Source organism: Patagioenas fasciata, chromosome 3, assembly GCF_037038585.1.
Source record: "Patagioenas fasciata isolate bPatFas1 chromosome 3, bPatFas1.hap1, whole genome shotgun sequence".
Lineage (NCBI taxonomy): Eukaryota > Metazoa > Chordata > Aves > Columbiformes > Columbidae > Patagioenas > Patagioenas fasciata.
Window position 1 is genome coordinate 58,833,426 of NC_092522.1, and position 15,911 is coordinate 58,849,336.

A 15,911-nucleotide genomic window follows, 5' to 3' on the forward strand; every position below is an offset into this window, starting at 1 on the left:
GCGACAAGGGGCAGAGTCTCAACGAGAGTTCCGTTTCTTACTGGCTGATCAGATCTGACTGTGGGCATTCCAGAAGCTTCTCTGCACCCCCACCTTGGCTGTGGGGTGCCCCTGAAGCCTCCAAACATCCTCCACACTGGCTGCCGGCGCCTAGCGGCTCCCTGGCACCTCAGCACTCCCTTCTCCTAATGGCCCTGGCCAGGGTGCTCTGAGGCCGAACAAAAGAAACTGTTAGCCTCAAACAGCAAAGAGAGAGGTAGATGTGTCTTCTCCTTCCATGATGAAGGACGTAGGGGGAGAGAGGGGGGTTTGCATCCTGCCACACTTTTGCAACAACGGAGCTCAGGAAAGACAGGTGGCAGCGCAGCCCTCTGCTCTGAGACACACTTTACTCCCCAGGGCAGCTATCCTCTTGCCTCAAAAGCACGTTGACCTGTGGGAAAGATGACAAATTGCCCCGATCAGCCCAGTTTTAAGTCCAATTGTGGTGTTACTAAGCCAACTGGGAGGACTTAATTTCCGCTGCCCACACCAGTGGCAGGTTTCTGGTAGGGCAAGCCCACGAAGCTCCCTAGACACCCAGCTGCGCAGAGGCCCATGTCCCTGCACTCACAAGACCTGTGACAGAAGAGGGACACCCGCCCGAAGCGGTACCGGCGTAACGGTCGCTCGCCACCAACCGCCGCCACCGGTGTATGCGCATGCGCGGCGCTTGCTGCCCGTCTCGCGCGCTTTCCGGAGACGGCCGTTCCAGCTGAGGGAACCGCCCGCCGCGGGCCAGACCCTCCCGGCACGGCCCCCATCGATGCCTGCAGGGGCCGCACGCCCTGCCTGCCCGCCCGAAGTACCGAGCACAGCCGGACACCGCGGAGCCGTGAGTGACAGCTTCCGGCGGGCCGCGCCCTCCCGGCACGCCTGGGCCCGCTGCTCTCGCCCCCGGCTCCCCTGCGGCGGCCCTCGCCGCCTTTGCCGGAGCAGGGGAGTCTCCGGCGCGCTGCCGGCAGGCGGGACGCGCCGTGTTCACGACCGGTTAGTCAGGGTGAACGTGCACCCCTGGGCTCTGGGAGCTCAAATCGTTGCTGCTCTGTCACCATCTATCGATGCTTGACGTTGTAAAAAGAAGGAACGTGTTCCTCACACAAACCTCGTATGTCACAGGAGAGTAGTGGTGCGCAGCTTCGAGCGACCCTTCAAGTCCTCTAGGTACTGCTGTGGGGTGGAACGATCTGACCCAGCGTCAGTGTAACCCTCCCTGTTTTCCAGGCTTTACCCTTTTGTAGGGTAGTCAGGGCAGACCTGCTCCTGCGGGGATGGAAAACTCATGCTGAGGGTTTGACACTGGCACAGAGGCAGTGACCAGCATTAATGTTCAGGGCTGCCCAAAAGCCTGTGCTTGTCTTCATCCAGGGCTACACTTTGAGGGTCTGACTAACTGTGCCACCATGAAATCAACCCAATTTGGATTCAGCTCCTTCTGAGGGGAAATGGTCTTGATCCGTCCTAAATGGCAGATGCAATGGTATTGTATATATATGCATATATATAATATAAAATAAAATGTAATAATATTTAAAATTATATATTTTCTTCTCAGTTAAGATGTGAAAATCTACTCCTTTCTATACCTGCTGCTGCAAGCTTCAGGACTTCATACTTCTACATATTCTGCAGACCGCTGTGCAAAGGACTCTGCTGTCTGTGGCAAGACTGCTGCAAGGTAGGACTGTGAGAGTCTTTTCTGCCCCCTCTGGATCTCAAGTGCAGTCCCTCCATGCAGGAGCACTGTTAGGAAACACTCTTCAGGGTGCACAATGCCTGACCCTGGGAAGGGCTGCTGAACAGCGAGCCAGAACGAACCAGGAGACCTGGGTAGTTGCTGTGGTGTGACTGCACCATCTAGTGCTGCCTTCGGCAACTCGCTGCTTGTCTTTTGGCCTCAGATAGCTTCTCACAAGTCAACATGGATTGCATCCCCAATCTGTGTAGAACCATACTTCCTGCTTCATATTAACACCCCAAAAACTGAAGAAATTGATGTGGCAAAGGCAGCAGTTTCTTCTAGCAGCTATCTTCCCTGGTAGGTGAGTTTCAATCCAGCCTGTAGAGCCACTAGAAAGGAAAAAACATGACACAGTGCACAAGCCTGCATCAGTGATGTATGTGTACAAAATGCACACGCAGAATACTAAGCTGCTTCAGTGGGCTCTGAAGGGTAAGTGCAGTATCAGCTCTAGGTTGCTGTTATATTCAGTGCCAGGCTGAATCAAGCCAGGAAACGATAAGGCAACAGCAGAAATAAGGCCAAGACCTGCAGGGGCTGCTCACTAGGCTCCTGCTCATGGCTGCCCTAAGGCACAGCTCCTACAAAGGCCTGCCTGTGTGGGGAGCAGCACCATGTGGCTGCAGAAAGAGCAGCCTGCACCCTGGATACTGTGTCCAGAAAGAGGTAAGAGCTGCTGTCCCTGCAGCCTTACAAAAGTAATTGCTTGGTAGTTTCTGATGAGCAACAAGCCACAGGAAAGGTGTAGACCAGACTTCCAAGCCAGAAGGTAGGTATACACCAGCTTGTCCCAGAAAGCTTTTGGAATCAGATTCACCAGCAGCTGGGATTCCTGAGGTGACAGAGGGGACACTTGAAGTGAGAGGGATGAGGAAAGATGAGCACCCTCATCCTTAGCCAGGCGACTCTTCTGCTTGTAAGTGTGTGGTTCAATGACTTTGTACGTTAATGAACGTGTGAATTGTTGAAGCAATGAGATAGAAAACTGACAGTCTAGAGTAGTTTGTTGAAAGGAGATTGAGCCCTTGTTTGATTTTTACCTGGTGAACTCATGAAATAAAGCACATTTCACAGAGTGCAGTGCCCTGTGAATTTGAGAGGCCTGAGTGAACTGTGACAATCCACCAGATAATTCACTGGTGAAACTGGACTTACACAATAGAGTAGTAACAAAATGGAAAATGCTTTAGCCATGTGGTTGAGAGAGTAAGGAATAGCATTGAAGGAAAGAGTGCAAGAAGTGGCACCAGTTACTGACAGCTGGGCTAAGACTGTGCTGAGATTTGCATCTTGGCACATGTGATCTCTTCAAAAGCGTGGATGTATAGACAGCATGGCAGCAAGTCTACTGCAGAGGAAGTGTGTTTCACGGTTTTGGCTAAATTTCTTTAAAATACGTCATAAATATGTCATTTTTAATGGCAGGCTTGATAGAAGCCCAGGTTTAAGGAGTTTAACTTCTAGATGATCTAGCAAATATACATTGAGGTGTGCTGCAAAAGACTTCTTGCATCTTTCTGCCTTTTGTTCTGGTTTTGGTATGAGTGTGATTTAATTATCCCATGACAACAACAGGCATTTTTACAAACAAAAACAAATGAACAAAACAAGAGCTGTAGAAATGGAAACATACTGCCTCAGGTAGGACAACAGCTGGGCTTTTTAAACAGACAGCCTTTATCACCACTGGAAGTATTTCACCTAGATTTCATTAGGAAGGTATGCCGCTGTAGCTAACAGTGTAATATTTACAGTGTTGAGGTAGGAATGTTAAATGGAATTTGTTTTCTTTAAGCAGCCTAAATACTCCTAATCAATCTTAGCTATGAAATATCTTGCCACATGGAAACATTTATCGACTTTTAGGAAGCAATGAGTCAATGACAGACCTCCAAAACGAACTCTCCCATAGTTGTTTTTCTTTTTAAGATTAAAAGGTGTTGGAATACAATTGAGGAAAATAACTTGGTTAAGAATGAATCAATGTGGTCTTCAATTGCTTGGGCCAAAGATCATTCAAGATTTATGTTACTCTCCGAAAAGTTGAAGTACTTAAAAGAGGTAATCCTGCTGCTAAGCAGATTGGGAAAAAAAACATTGCAAGGGATTGTAATGCCACTGGGCACCATAGAACCTGCTCTTGTCTAACCAGGTTTCCTTTACTTAATGTAAAAAGTTTTTGTAATGTCAAATACGTTATTTAAAGCAAACAAAGAAATCTGCCTTTTTTTTTTATTATTGTGACTGACTACCTTTTGTGACTGAAGCTATTATTTTATGGGATTTGGAGCTACAGAGCCAGAAAAAAAAAACAGATTTTCTGAACAAGATAGCAATTTAAGGCCCTGCAGTGTAAGCTGGAGCACAGTTTAAACTATTCAATGTTTGTAACACTAGCATCTTCTAATAAATTCTCCCCCAGCAGAAGCAGAATTATTATCAGACCAGTGACCAAGAAGGTACTTGATAGAAAGTCAACATTGATTGATTGATTGGTTGCAGAGGACTGCAATCTTCACTTTCAGAAGTGATAATCATCTGTTATTTCTATTGAGCAGATAGATTTGTAGGTGTCTGGTACTTCCTGTCCTGTCAAGTGACACGCCCAGGAAATTAACTTTGAAGTTACTCCTTTGGAAATACGCTGAGCCTTGAATGATGGCAGATTTTCACTGATTATTCAGTAGTTCCTGCAAAGCTGTCTTCTTTCATTTGGTAGAACATTGACAACTTCAGAAGATGAATGGACTGAATGAGTAATGAGCAACTTGGTCACAAATTTCAGTCAAAAGTTTAAAGATAAAGCATGAAGTTCTCTCTGACTGTAATAATAATTCAGACGGGATTTAACAAAGAAGCTGGAACAAAACTATAGTTGTGCTGTAGTTACTCAAATTCTTGATGCATCTGTTAATAACCAGAACATACTTTTTCTAATTTGTTGTAGAAAAACAAAACTGCTCAAGCAATGAGAGGCAATGACTTAAACATCACTATGGAGCATCAGACAATAAAAGGTATTTAAAATAAACCATTATCATAGCTGAACACATATAAAAATAATCTCTTTATTGTGATTTTTTTCTCTTTGCCTGACAGTTATTTCTTAAGAATAAATATTAACAGGTGAAAGTATATCTGCTGAGCCTCCAATTTAATGTTTTTTGCAGCAGCAGCGCTTTCAAACAAACTTCTCCGCTGGCTGCTTGTTCCCTGCCCTACACCACCCCTTCTTTTTGGGCAGTACACGAGCTGGCGAGGCCACACTGCCCACCAGAGGAGGGACCTGCCCCAGTGACAGTCACTGCTTCCCACCCTCTTTGCCCCGGATGTTGCCAACAGCAACGCTGGCTTCAGTAAGCCTCTTCTCTGTTCATCTCTGCCCTTGCACAATCTGTGAGTTGTCTGAAGGCCTCTGCAGAGCTAAAATAGGGAACAGATTTGAAAGAAAAATAGCATTTTTTAAGACTGGTTGTTTTTCAGTGGCATCAATTCACTTAAGCCATTCAACATATAACTGAGCGAACATCACGTTCTCCTAACCATGGAGGTGAAAGCAAGAGTGAAGTAAGGACCCAGGGCTGCTGAATGTCTCACAAAAAATAGTGTGGCTGTATGTACTCTTCTGGTAGAACCAGCCACCTCGGGAGTTGAGCTAAACTGTTGTTCTCTGAACTGGAGCAGAGCTGGAGCTCTGAAAAAAAAGAAAAAAAAAAGGCATCTGACCAAACAGTAATTAATAGCTGAGGTGGCTACAGCACCTTTAGCAGCTGTAGTCATTTTGGAAATAAACTGGAGACTATCCTCTAAACCACAGCTACCTGAAAAGCTGAGCTTATCCTGATTTAGGAAGGATTTTTTTTTTTTTCCTGCCGTGAGAGCATTTCAGAGTACATAAGATGAAATCAAGAACACATTTAACGAAATTACATCGGTCAATGAAGATCCTAAAAAAGTTTTAAAATGGGCATCCTAAAATAGTTCTATAAGATGTTACTTTTTATCTCAAAACACTTTTATACTTTGAAGTAAAATCAATTGATTTTAGATCTATTACTCTAGTACAGAAAGATAATAAACTCAAAACCACTTACAATAAATTTTACAATAATTTTCATGTTATAATAAACTAGAAAAAATGAATATGTAGTGACTCTTGGTGCTAAATCCACTGTTTTCAAGCTTTAGTAAGCTATTAGTTCATCTGTATGATGGAGGTTTTACTCTGATACACAGAATACATTGCTTGGCTTTTAAGTTGATTCAGTAAGAAGTCTTTCATGAAGATTGAAAACCAACAACCTTCCACCTTCAACTCAATAAATCAAATCCCATTTAATTCAGTTTTTATTCAATGAAATGATGTATAAAAACTTACAAATCTGAGAACTTAACTATACACAAAAAGATGATATTCAGTTTAAACGTATACACAGAGAAGAGCTGTGGTTTTGACTTGCCCTCTCCCGCCCCTCCCCCCAAAACACACACTGTCTCCATTTATGATGGGGCACTTATTCTGTCCGCTTACGCCTTCTTTTGGCCCAGTAATTGCTCAGTGGGCTTCATTGCTGCTGTCAGTTTAGGTTTTTAGGCTACCAGCAAAAAATCTGGGCATCTATATAAAATAATAATTAGCAACTTGATTTTTAACACAAAGATGCAGTGCTACCATCAGCAGTAACTAAAACTACAGAATTCACCCTTTCAGTTTTCGCAGACTTTGTGTTGGCTTTGAAAATAACAGGACTCTCATAGAGCAGAATCTGTCTGTCAGCACTACAGATTAAAACAACCATGATCCCCTGTTGCTAGAACATCTCCGCACCACTTTTGTTTCCTCTTAACTCATGCCATTAGACCAAATAAAATCATGGACTTTCCTTGCCTAAGGCCATAAAGCTTTTCTCTCTCCTTTCATCCAGAATGACTCAAACCTATAGCTAAGACCACATGCACGTGCTGCACTAATGATGGTACAGTGCTCACCAGTATGTCACTTCTCTAGTTTCCGTTGTATAGCATGGGTGACAATACTTACCTATTAGGTTCTCTTCAACAGGCCAATAAAAATGCACACAGCTCAGGACATTTTAAATTTGATGAAAAATAACCTGTGCAGTGACTACTTTGGTCAAACAACTAAAAGACTTTCTGGGCTGAACCTGAGAGCAGACGGCCAGTTGCTTAAAAAGGATGTGTGCATTTATTTACCTGTACCAAATATACACACAAACACTTTCTATATATATATATAAATCTTTATACATATACAGTATTTTTATATATATATATAAAGATTGCCATCACATTATTATTACAGCTACTTAGTCAAAATTTGACTAAGTAACTACTTTGCTTAACTCAATGATGCTATCTGAAACAGATACCCAAAGGCATACTTGAAGGAAAACATAAGGCTAAAAGAAACCCAACACCCTCAGCTCTTTTTAAGTCAATGAACAGCGATTTTTGCACTCATTGAGGAAAGTTCCGAGGGTTTTAAGTTATAACCTTAATCAACTTGTACGTGGACTTTTAAAAAGCATGGTGTTTAATTTGCCAGATCTTCTCAAAATGCCTTTTACCAGGGAAACTAATATATATCTATATATATAGATATATGTATATTTGCTTACCAAACTGATAATCCGTTTCTCATTACACTCATCATTGTATCTAAATACACTTTTAAGCAATCTAAATTTTGTTTAAAATCTATTAAATTTGGATTAACTAATACTATCAACATAGCTGGATTATTTTTTTCACACGTTCCTTTGTATTAAAATCAATTGTGTTGTGGTTTGATGCAAGAACTTTTTGCTTGTTTTAGTGGGAGAGGCAAAGTCCAATTTCCTAATGTGCCAGTACAGTTCTAGTTGCTGAAGACAAAGGGTGGGAAGGAGGCTGGTGGAAAAGATGGCAGGGGTAAGTGAGGTAAGAGGTGGGGGGAGGAAAAAATTGATTTAATAAAAAAAGGAGTAAAGAAACTTTTAAAAAATTGATACAGGTTTCACATTCAGTCTAACAACACTGCTTCCTGCTCCTTTTTGATGGAGGCTAACACTGCATTATCAGTCTCTGTGGCTTCTGTGTCCCCACCACCTAGCAGAATGGAGCGATCTTCTTCTAGTGTAAAGACAGAGTTTTGATTTTGGCACGAATGTTTGACCACTTCATTGGGAGTTGAAAACGTTTTGTCACACAAGTTACATTTGTAGGGCTTGTTGGTCTGTACTAGCATGTTGTCCATTTGACTGCCTTCCTCAAAGGTACAGAGTTCCAGAGTCTGTTTGTCCACCATCGTGTATGTGTCCATGCTCTGGTTTAGGCACACATGTCTGGCAGCCTGGTTAGCCCTACAAAAGCTTTTGTCACAAGTGCTGCACTTGAAGGGTTTGCCAGTGTGTATGTACATGTGCTCCCTCCAGTGGCTTTTCTGAATAAATTTGCGACCACAGATGGAACACTCGTATTTGCGTCTTTTTACTTCCCTCTCTTGATCTGCCTGCTCCAAATTGTCTATGTCTGCAATATCAGAGGGGGGTGGTGTCTCCGACTGCTGCTGCCCATCAATTATTGGGGAGTCTGAGATCTGCTGCAGCTCGCTGTCACTAATCATCCCCGCTTCAGGCACTTCCACGGCATCTTTATCAGCTGTGTTGTTACAGAGAGACAAAGAAATATTACTTTCTCCTTGCTGGCTAGATGTGAAGGGAACTCCCGTGTGGATCTGCAGGTGTTCACGCAAACTACTTCGCAAATTGAACCGGCGACCACAGAGGTGGCAGGCGTAGTATTTTGGGAAGCTTCCATTCCTTTTCATAATGCTTGGCTTGACATGTGCTATTGTGAGTGAGGCAGGCTGTTCATCTGAAGAAGATGCTTCCATGTTGGCCTCTTCTCCTGAAGGTGAATTATTTCCAGCAGCAGATACCAATTCTGGAGATAAAGAAGATGGCAATGGGTCAGAAGTGGACATATTTGTCCGGGTCACTTGTGGCAGAGTTGTAGCTAACTGTGAGAGCTGCGACCCTTCAGAGACCTGCTCTTGGTTCATCCGTGATGTCTGTGGCCTTGGTTCTCGCCCGAGTTTGTCAGTCGCTGATGTAACCTTAGTGGGATGTCTTATCTGGTGATCTGCGATCTGAATGCCATATAATGAAGATGCTAATGGAAAAACTTGATCTGGGTGAGAAAAAGTTCCCTGACTTGCAAGGCTGGCCTCTTGAATTAGTGGATATGCATGCAGAAACTTTATTCCTTGTTCTAGCCGAACGGGGTCAATGAGTTGCGGTGCCATCTTCCCAGTGTACATCAAATGCAAAAGATAACTGAAGATATCTGGCTGTATGTCAGTCGCTTTCAAACGGACACATTCACTGAAAGGTGAAACAAAATGACCAGTAAGAGATAAGGAAAATATTTTTTTTTTTTTTTACTAGATCTAAGTTATTCAAGCATTGATAAAAATCAGAAGCATCTACTTAAATTCAAACACAGAATCTGCAATAAATACAGAGAAACACTTTAACATAAAAGAGCTAATCTTATTGGCCACTTGAAAGATGACATTTTTTTTCTTCAGTAACTTCTTCAAGTAACTGGCTTGAAAGACAAAGCTGGCCCATTGCAATCTACACCCTCCTAAATTGCTGTTATGTTACAGATTTGTTGTTACATATTAATATATTTTGTAAATTGCAAAGATATTTTTCCCTTTTTTTTCAGGTGGATTTAAACACATCTGTAGCTAAATTAGAACCTGCTAGCACTGGAGTCTAATTGACAATCCATTAAATTTTTCCCAGTAGTAAGTCTTGAAAACACATAAAATTCATCTGGCACTTGGTTCTTTGGCTTCTATGGCTTACTAGTGTTCACATCTACAGTTCTGCAAATGTGTGGTATCACCTTGTCTCAACTGCATTATGACCCAGAAACCATGCAGGATGGGGTGTGAATCCCCTGAGAGGATCTGATGCAACAGGTGTAGTCTGAGCACATCTATCCCGTGGAGACCAGGCTCCTTACAAAGCAGAGCGGTAGCTTCTTTCCTTCAACAGGGAGGAAGAAAAGGTAGCACCAGTGGTACCACCTGGTCAGCCTAACAGCCCCTTGGTTAGAGTGCTCAACAAAGTGAAATGCTTTGGCTGTGATGCCTTCTTCAGCCCAGGACTGAGACCAACACCGTCCTCCAGCTGAGAGCATGCCCTGTGCATCCACCTTTAGGATACTCTGGACTGAAACACCCACCACTCCCCTGGCTGAAGTTGGATCCCTGTGCAAAAAGAGAGCCAAGGCTCACAGAAGAAATAAAATGAGGAACATATTGGTTAGGCCAATTAGCTAACAGGAGAAGATCTGGGATTCAAATGGGTTTTTTTTCAGAGTTATTTGTAGCTCTAGTATTACACAAACATTAAATAAGACAGAAATCTTGAAACGGACGAGACTGCACAGTGTGGTCTGAATGCTCTAACCACAGTAGGCTACCAAGCTGAGGAGGAAATTACAGCCAATTCTTCTGTTTCTTGAGGTGCATCCTTCTTGAGCAATCTGACTGCTTTTGAATTGGGATATATTACTCAAAAATAAACTTTGCAATGCTGTCTTCCAGAGATGACTATGTGCTCCTGATGGAGCATGAAGACCGATACATCTGCCTGCAGCCCAGCCTCAGAAGTGCAAATGCACTTCTGTCCTTGATGTTTACTTTTAGCTAAGAACTCTTAGCCAAGGAGTTAAGAGTTTCACTCACTTAACATAAACTTTTTGAGATAGTTCAAATAACTGGGAAAAAGAAAAGACAAAAAAATTTCTTTAAAACAGTCTTACACTTTTGTTAGCTTTTCATTGCCCTCCATGTAAGGCTGCCTCTGTGCCCCCCCGCCAAAAAAAAAAAGAAAAAAACAGAACACCACCTTATTTTCTACCACTATGCAGTATTATTTAACTAACTTTAGTAAATTGTAAAAAAAAAAAAAAAGAACAAAAACCACAACAACAACAACAAAACAAAAAACACTTAACCTATTTTATAAGTTCATTTCTCAGAATCTCCTAGCAAATACTAATTGGGTTGTATAAAATGCTACGGAAATGTTAAGAATAGTGCCAAAAGAGAGAAGAGGGTAGTGAGTGGGGAAAGGAAAGTGGAACAGTAAAGACAGAATCCTTTAAATATTCAGTTCTAGGAATTCTATGCTTTTATAATGATAAAGAAATTGTGCTAAATCACAACATTAGTGTTAATGAATCACAGTTCAACACGTTTTCAAGTGAGATTCTAGTTTGCAGATAAAACTGCATTCCATATTCCTTAAGTCATAGCAAGAAGCAAAACCAACACTTTCAGGTTTAAAAATGTTGTTCGACCTCTTTAGCGTAGCTACTTGAACATTTGAACAGTGAACTTTTTTATAGTTACCTGGTTTGATGAACAAACAACATCTTGAAGTAGTTGGAGAAAGAAGCAAGGACCGATTTATGTGCTTTGAAGTAGACATCACCAATGGCAACTGTGCAGTCACACAGGAAACCAAACTCTCTCTGAGCATTTAGTTGCTGCAGCAGAATAAGTCCATGGTTGGCCAAATCCATTTTTTTACACTCTGAAAAGCAAATGACTTCCATGTAAAACTTAACAGTAGATGCATAGATGTAACAGTACTTGTCTCTTAACAGATATTTTCTTCTAAGATCTGTACACTATGCTTTTGTAACACCTCTTCATCCCAAGCTACTGTATACATATCTCACATGTAGACAAAGAATCTCTGGTTCATGATGGGTGATGCAATTCACGCAGGTGCAAGGGATTTGCTGAAGCTTGAAGAGCCAGGACTAAATAGCTCTGAAAAGGCATGGGGAAAACATACACAACAAAAGGGGAGGAAGAAATAAGTAGTAAAAACACCTATTTGTAATGGGAAGAATAAAGTATTTTGGCTGCCACTCGTCTGTTCCAACAGGAAAAATAAATCTCCCTTCTGGTATCAGTTACCCTCACCTAAATGAGTAGGAGAGACAAGAGCAGAACCCAAAAAAAGGCAAATTAGATGCTTTTAACCTGAATTTTCAGTGTCTCTGTCTATCTATTATCTAAAAGTTATGTGTCCATCCAGCTGAACCCAAACCAAACATTAACTAAGCATTTCTGATGGTTATGCCCTCTCCTGGGAAATACCAAATATATACCTGAGTGTCCCTGGGCTGAAAAAATGAAGTCATTCTAGGTGTTGGCAAGCCCTCTGGCCTGTCACAACACGAGGGGCCAATCTTTTCACTCAACAACTGTTTATTAACTGAGACCGGCTACAACAGCATTTTGTAAGGAGCCCACATGCCAGAGAGCCTTAGGCTTACCTAGCAAATCAAGGCACCCAAGGAGTGAGAGGTGCAGTTCTGCACATCACTGGCTGTTGGTGCAAAGGCAGGACAACTAACAGTGCAATATGGCACGAACCTGAGCCCCCATTAACCAGGGCTTCTGTGGACCCCCCTCTCCCTGCACCTCCTTGTACCGGCTGTTGGAGGCTGCCCTCAAAGAACTACCTAAGAGATATAAACATTTTCCAAAGCAGCCTTGGAAGCAAGAATTTATAACTTTGGGGAAAAATAGCTGGAGAAACACATTAGGACTGTTGCCTGTGGCTGGATGGATGAATATTTGGCTGGTGAGATCAAAAAGTGGATATAAGCTTAACCAAAACAAACACAGCTTTGGGCAGAAAAAAAGAAATTATGCAGTAATGTAGCCCCAAAGAACAGCACGAAAAGTCAACAAAATACCTATGCATATTGTGCCCAGAACAATGCAGATGCTCTAGAACAGAAAATAAAGAGAAAGTGAAACCAGAAGTGGATCAAAAATGGTAGATTTGTAAAAAGTCTTGGGTATTTCCTCTTCAAATTTAACAGTAAGTTGTTGAAATTTTAGGTAGGGTACAAACAGCTTATTTCATCTATACACTAACAGCATGGCTTTTTGGGAAAGAGAATAAAAATGTATTACACATATGCCAATACATTTAGTCATTGGAGAAACAAGTATTTCTACTTGCGGGAGAGTGAAGAATGCCCTCGTATTTAAAGCAATAACCAGACTGACCAAATGCATTCCTTTGCATTCACATGAGATCAGAACTTGTTTGAGTCAAGGGTGTAAGGGCAAAGAAATACAATGTAAGACACAGTTGATTATTTTCTTACAGTTAATAAGATAAAACAAAAACACAACAGGTTCCAACTCTCTTCAGTTTCACCCTCTCTTTTCTAAATTACTTTTGGGATAATTATGTTTGTACAAACAACATGCCAAAATCCTCTCTCTCCAAGAGGGAATACTTGCTGTTAGCAGTAGCAAAACCCATGTTCATTGTTATTTAATACTGCAAGATGCTCCACACAGGTAGACCTTGTGATGTTCCAAAAACCACACCAGAGTTGGGTGTTTGTTTGTTGTTTTGGCTTTTTTTTTTTTAGCTTTAATTTAGGTTATTTTCTGTGTGCTACATTTTTTAATTCATGAGCATTGTGTCTGGTTTGTACTCGGACAGCGAAGATGTCAGGCAGAGCAAACCACTGATATAAAGTAGCTCCAAGCCAGAAAGGCATCTTTTGTAGTTATCATCATACTAGATTTGTTTAGCTTGTAGTTTCACCTGTATCCAAACAACAGTCACTGTGGCAGTTGAAACTGTTACCCTTCATCAGAGACCTGAATTAATCTTTTCACAAAATGATACAGTGTTCCTACACATGCACAATACTAAGTTTTTGTGTGCATTTAAAAGATATTTAAATTTTTTGAACTGAAATTATATGGCAGGGGTAAGGAAAACGCTGTCTTTTGTATAGTACAGTACATTACATGTATGCATTTGTTCTGGAGTTCTACCCTTAGCTAATCACAACGCTGTGATTAGCACCAGCAAGGCTGTGCTTTAGCATTGACGGGTTTAACACCTGTGTACAACATTTCCTGTGCCCTGAAACCCTACAGGCACAGTCCCTCCACTGCACACCTTGACAGGCTAGCCTGGCTCCGCTTAATCACAGCTTTTGAAATTACCTAATTTGCTTAGCTGTGGGTGAAAAAACACGCGAGGCCGAGTCCTTTCGGAAGACGTACGTTTACTTCGGACAGCGCGAGGGGAGAAGCGGTGCCAGAAGTCAAGGGCGTGACTCAGAAAAGAGCCGGTACCGGAGCACTCTGGAGACGCCGGGAGCGAGGGGGAAGGAGAAGAGCGCGGAGACCGGCAGCCGCGCGGGCAGGGGAGCCCGTGCTGACAGGAAACAGCTGCCGGCGCGGCTCGGGCACAGCCCGGCGCTTCCGCGCACACCTTAGCGGACACCAGCCCTCCCGACCGCTCCTGGCGCTCCGGCCACTTCAGCGCAGCGAGCACCAGCCGGCCCCGACCGCTGACGAACGCGCCCCACCGGCGGGCAGCCCCTGCCCCCACGGGGCGGGCAGGCAGCTGCCGGGACCCCGCGCTGGGGCCCGCACCCGCCCCGCCCGCCGCAACGGGACCGCGCGCGCGCGCCGGCAGCGGGGGGGAAGACGAGGGAAAGCACGGGCGCGCGCCCCCCGGGCGCTCCCGCCGCCTGCCGGCGCCGTAGCGCCCGGTGGGGCGCCGCTGGCGGCGTGGGGGCGTGGCTTACCACCCACCCGCCCTCTCCTCCGCCCCCCTCCTCCCCAGAGTCACGCTCGGCCTCTGTGGCATAGGTGACGGCGCCTTCCCATTGGCCGCCGGGGCGGAAGGCTGGGTGACCGCGAGCCGCTTCCACTGGCTGCGCTCCTCCCCTCTCTCCGCCCTCCCCGTCCGTCCCCCACCCCCCCCGCGCACACGCCACGCGCGCACGCACGGACGGACGGAGACGGCGCGAGACGCAGCGCGAGCGGAGCCGCCAGGGCGCGCGAGACGGGAACCGCCGCTGCCGCCGCCGCCAGGGCCGCCCAGCCTGCCGAGGAGAGAAAGGCGGGGCCGCCCCCTCCCGCGCCGCGCGGCGCCCTCCTCCCCCGCCCTTCCCTGTGCCGGATGCCGCCCGAGGGGGGGCCGCCCCGCTGCGGGCGGGCGGGCCCCAACCGGCCGAGCCGAGCCCAGCGCCGGAATACACCGGCCCCCCTGCCCCCTCCTTCTCTCCTTCCCTCTGCCCCCTCCCTCCCCCGGCGCGGCCCACCCCCCCAGCCCCGGCCCTCCCCTCCCCTCGGCGCGGGCCCATCCCCCCCCGGGCTGTGTCCCGGATGGAGCCGTCCGGCCCGGCCCGGCGGGGGTTTGTCAGGGGGCCAGGCAGCCCCGGCGGCGCCAGGCGAGGGCCTCCTCCTCCGCGCCCCTCTCGGCCCGCCGCGGCGCGGCCGGGCGCCCCTCGCACACAATGAGGAGGTAGGGCCGAGCAGGCCCCGCCGCGCCCCCGCGCCCGCCGCCGCCGCCTCATCCCGGGCCGCGGCCGGTGCGGAGGGGCCGGGCGCACGTGCGGGCGGCGCTGGGATCCCCGGGGGGCGCGGCGCGGCCGGTGCTCACCTGGGGGACGCGGGCCGCCGAGGCGCCTGGTGCCGCGCGGGCCGCCGCCGTCTCCGCGCCCAGCAGCAGCAGCAACAACGGAGTCAGCGCGGCGGCGGCGGCGGCGGCTTTTCCTGTCCGGTTACGTTAGGGTCACATGACCGAGAGCGGAGCACAGAGGCTGCAGCGAGGAGCCCCCGCCGGGGGGGAGGGGAGGCGGCGAGCGCTGTGGCGGCAGCAGCAGGAGCCACCCAGCCCCCGCCCGCCCCTCCCTCCCCCGCCCGCCGCGCGCTGCGCGGGCCGCACCGGCGGGACCGGCCCCGCCGCCGCCCTCCTCCCGGGCCTCCGGCGGCGAGCGCGTTGTCTCTTTGAAAGTCCCGGGGGTTAGGGGCCGGTGCAGCCTCTCCCAGCCTGTGTTGCTCGCCGTCGCTGCCAGCGCCCCTTCGCCGCCCGGGCTGCGGAATAACGGGCCGGGCCGGGCTGCTGCTGGTTCCCTGGCGGGCCCGGCTCGGGGCCACGGCAGCGTGTCGGGCCGGTGCGGGGCGGCGCTGCTCTGTGCTGCACTCGCCGCCGCCTTCCCGGCGCCTTGCCGGCCTCGCCGCGGCGGTAGAGGCCGCCCGCCG

General features: G+C 46.7%; 1 protein-coding gene and 1 long non-coding RNA gene across 10 annotated transcripts; one reads left to right on the forward strand and one right to left on the reverse strand.

Moving 5' to 3' along the window:
- Positions 1 to 731: 731 nt before the first annotated feature.
- On the forward strand, positions 732 to 10,735 carry LOC136100267 (uncharacterized). Of its 8 annotated transcripts, none has more exons than XR_011738353.1 (5): positions 732 to 874; positions 1,595 to 1,717; positions 4,728 to 4,797; positions 4,951 to 7,711; positions 9,515 to 10,735. It is a non-coding gene; the product is annotated as an uncharacterized lncRNA (long non-coding RNA). The 8 variants fall into 8 exon arrangements; XR_011738350.1 differs by lacking the exon at positions 9,515 to 10,735 and adding an exon at positions 7,794 to 8,250; XR_010651169.2 differs by lacking the exon at positions 9,515 to 10,735 and adding an exon at positions 7,794 to 8,250 and having other exon boundaries at positions 7,617 to 7,711.
- Positions 6,115 to 15,445, reverse strand: ZBTB2 (zinc finger and BTB domain containing 2). Of its 2 annotated transcripts, none has more exons than XM_065835193.2 (3): positions 15,310 to 15,445; positions 11,214 to 11,397; positions 6,115 to 9,165 (listed from the first exon to the last, which is right to left on the reverse strand). In XM_065835193.2, the coding sequence occupies exons 2-3, from the start codon at positions 11,384 to 11,386 to the stop codon at positions 7,803 to 7,805; spliced, it is 1,536 nt and encodes a 511-aa protein (XP_065691265.1). In that variant the 5' UTR covers positions 11,387 to 11,397; positions 15,310 to 15,445; the 3' UTR covers positions 6,115 to 7,802. The 2 variants fall into 2 exon arrangements, with proteins under 2 accessions (XP_065691265.1, XP_071662528.1); XM_071806427.1 differs by lacking the exon at positions 15,310 to 15,445 and adding an exon at positions 13,860 to 14,172.
- Between the last annotated feature and the right edge of the window lie 466 nt (positions 15,446 to 15,911).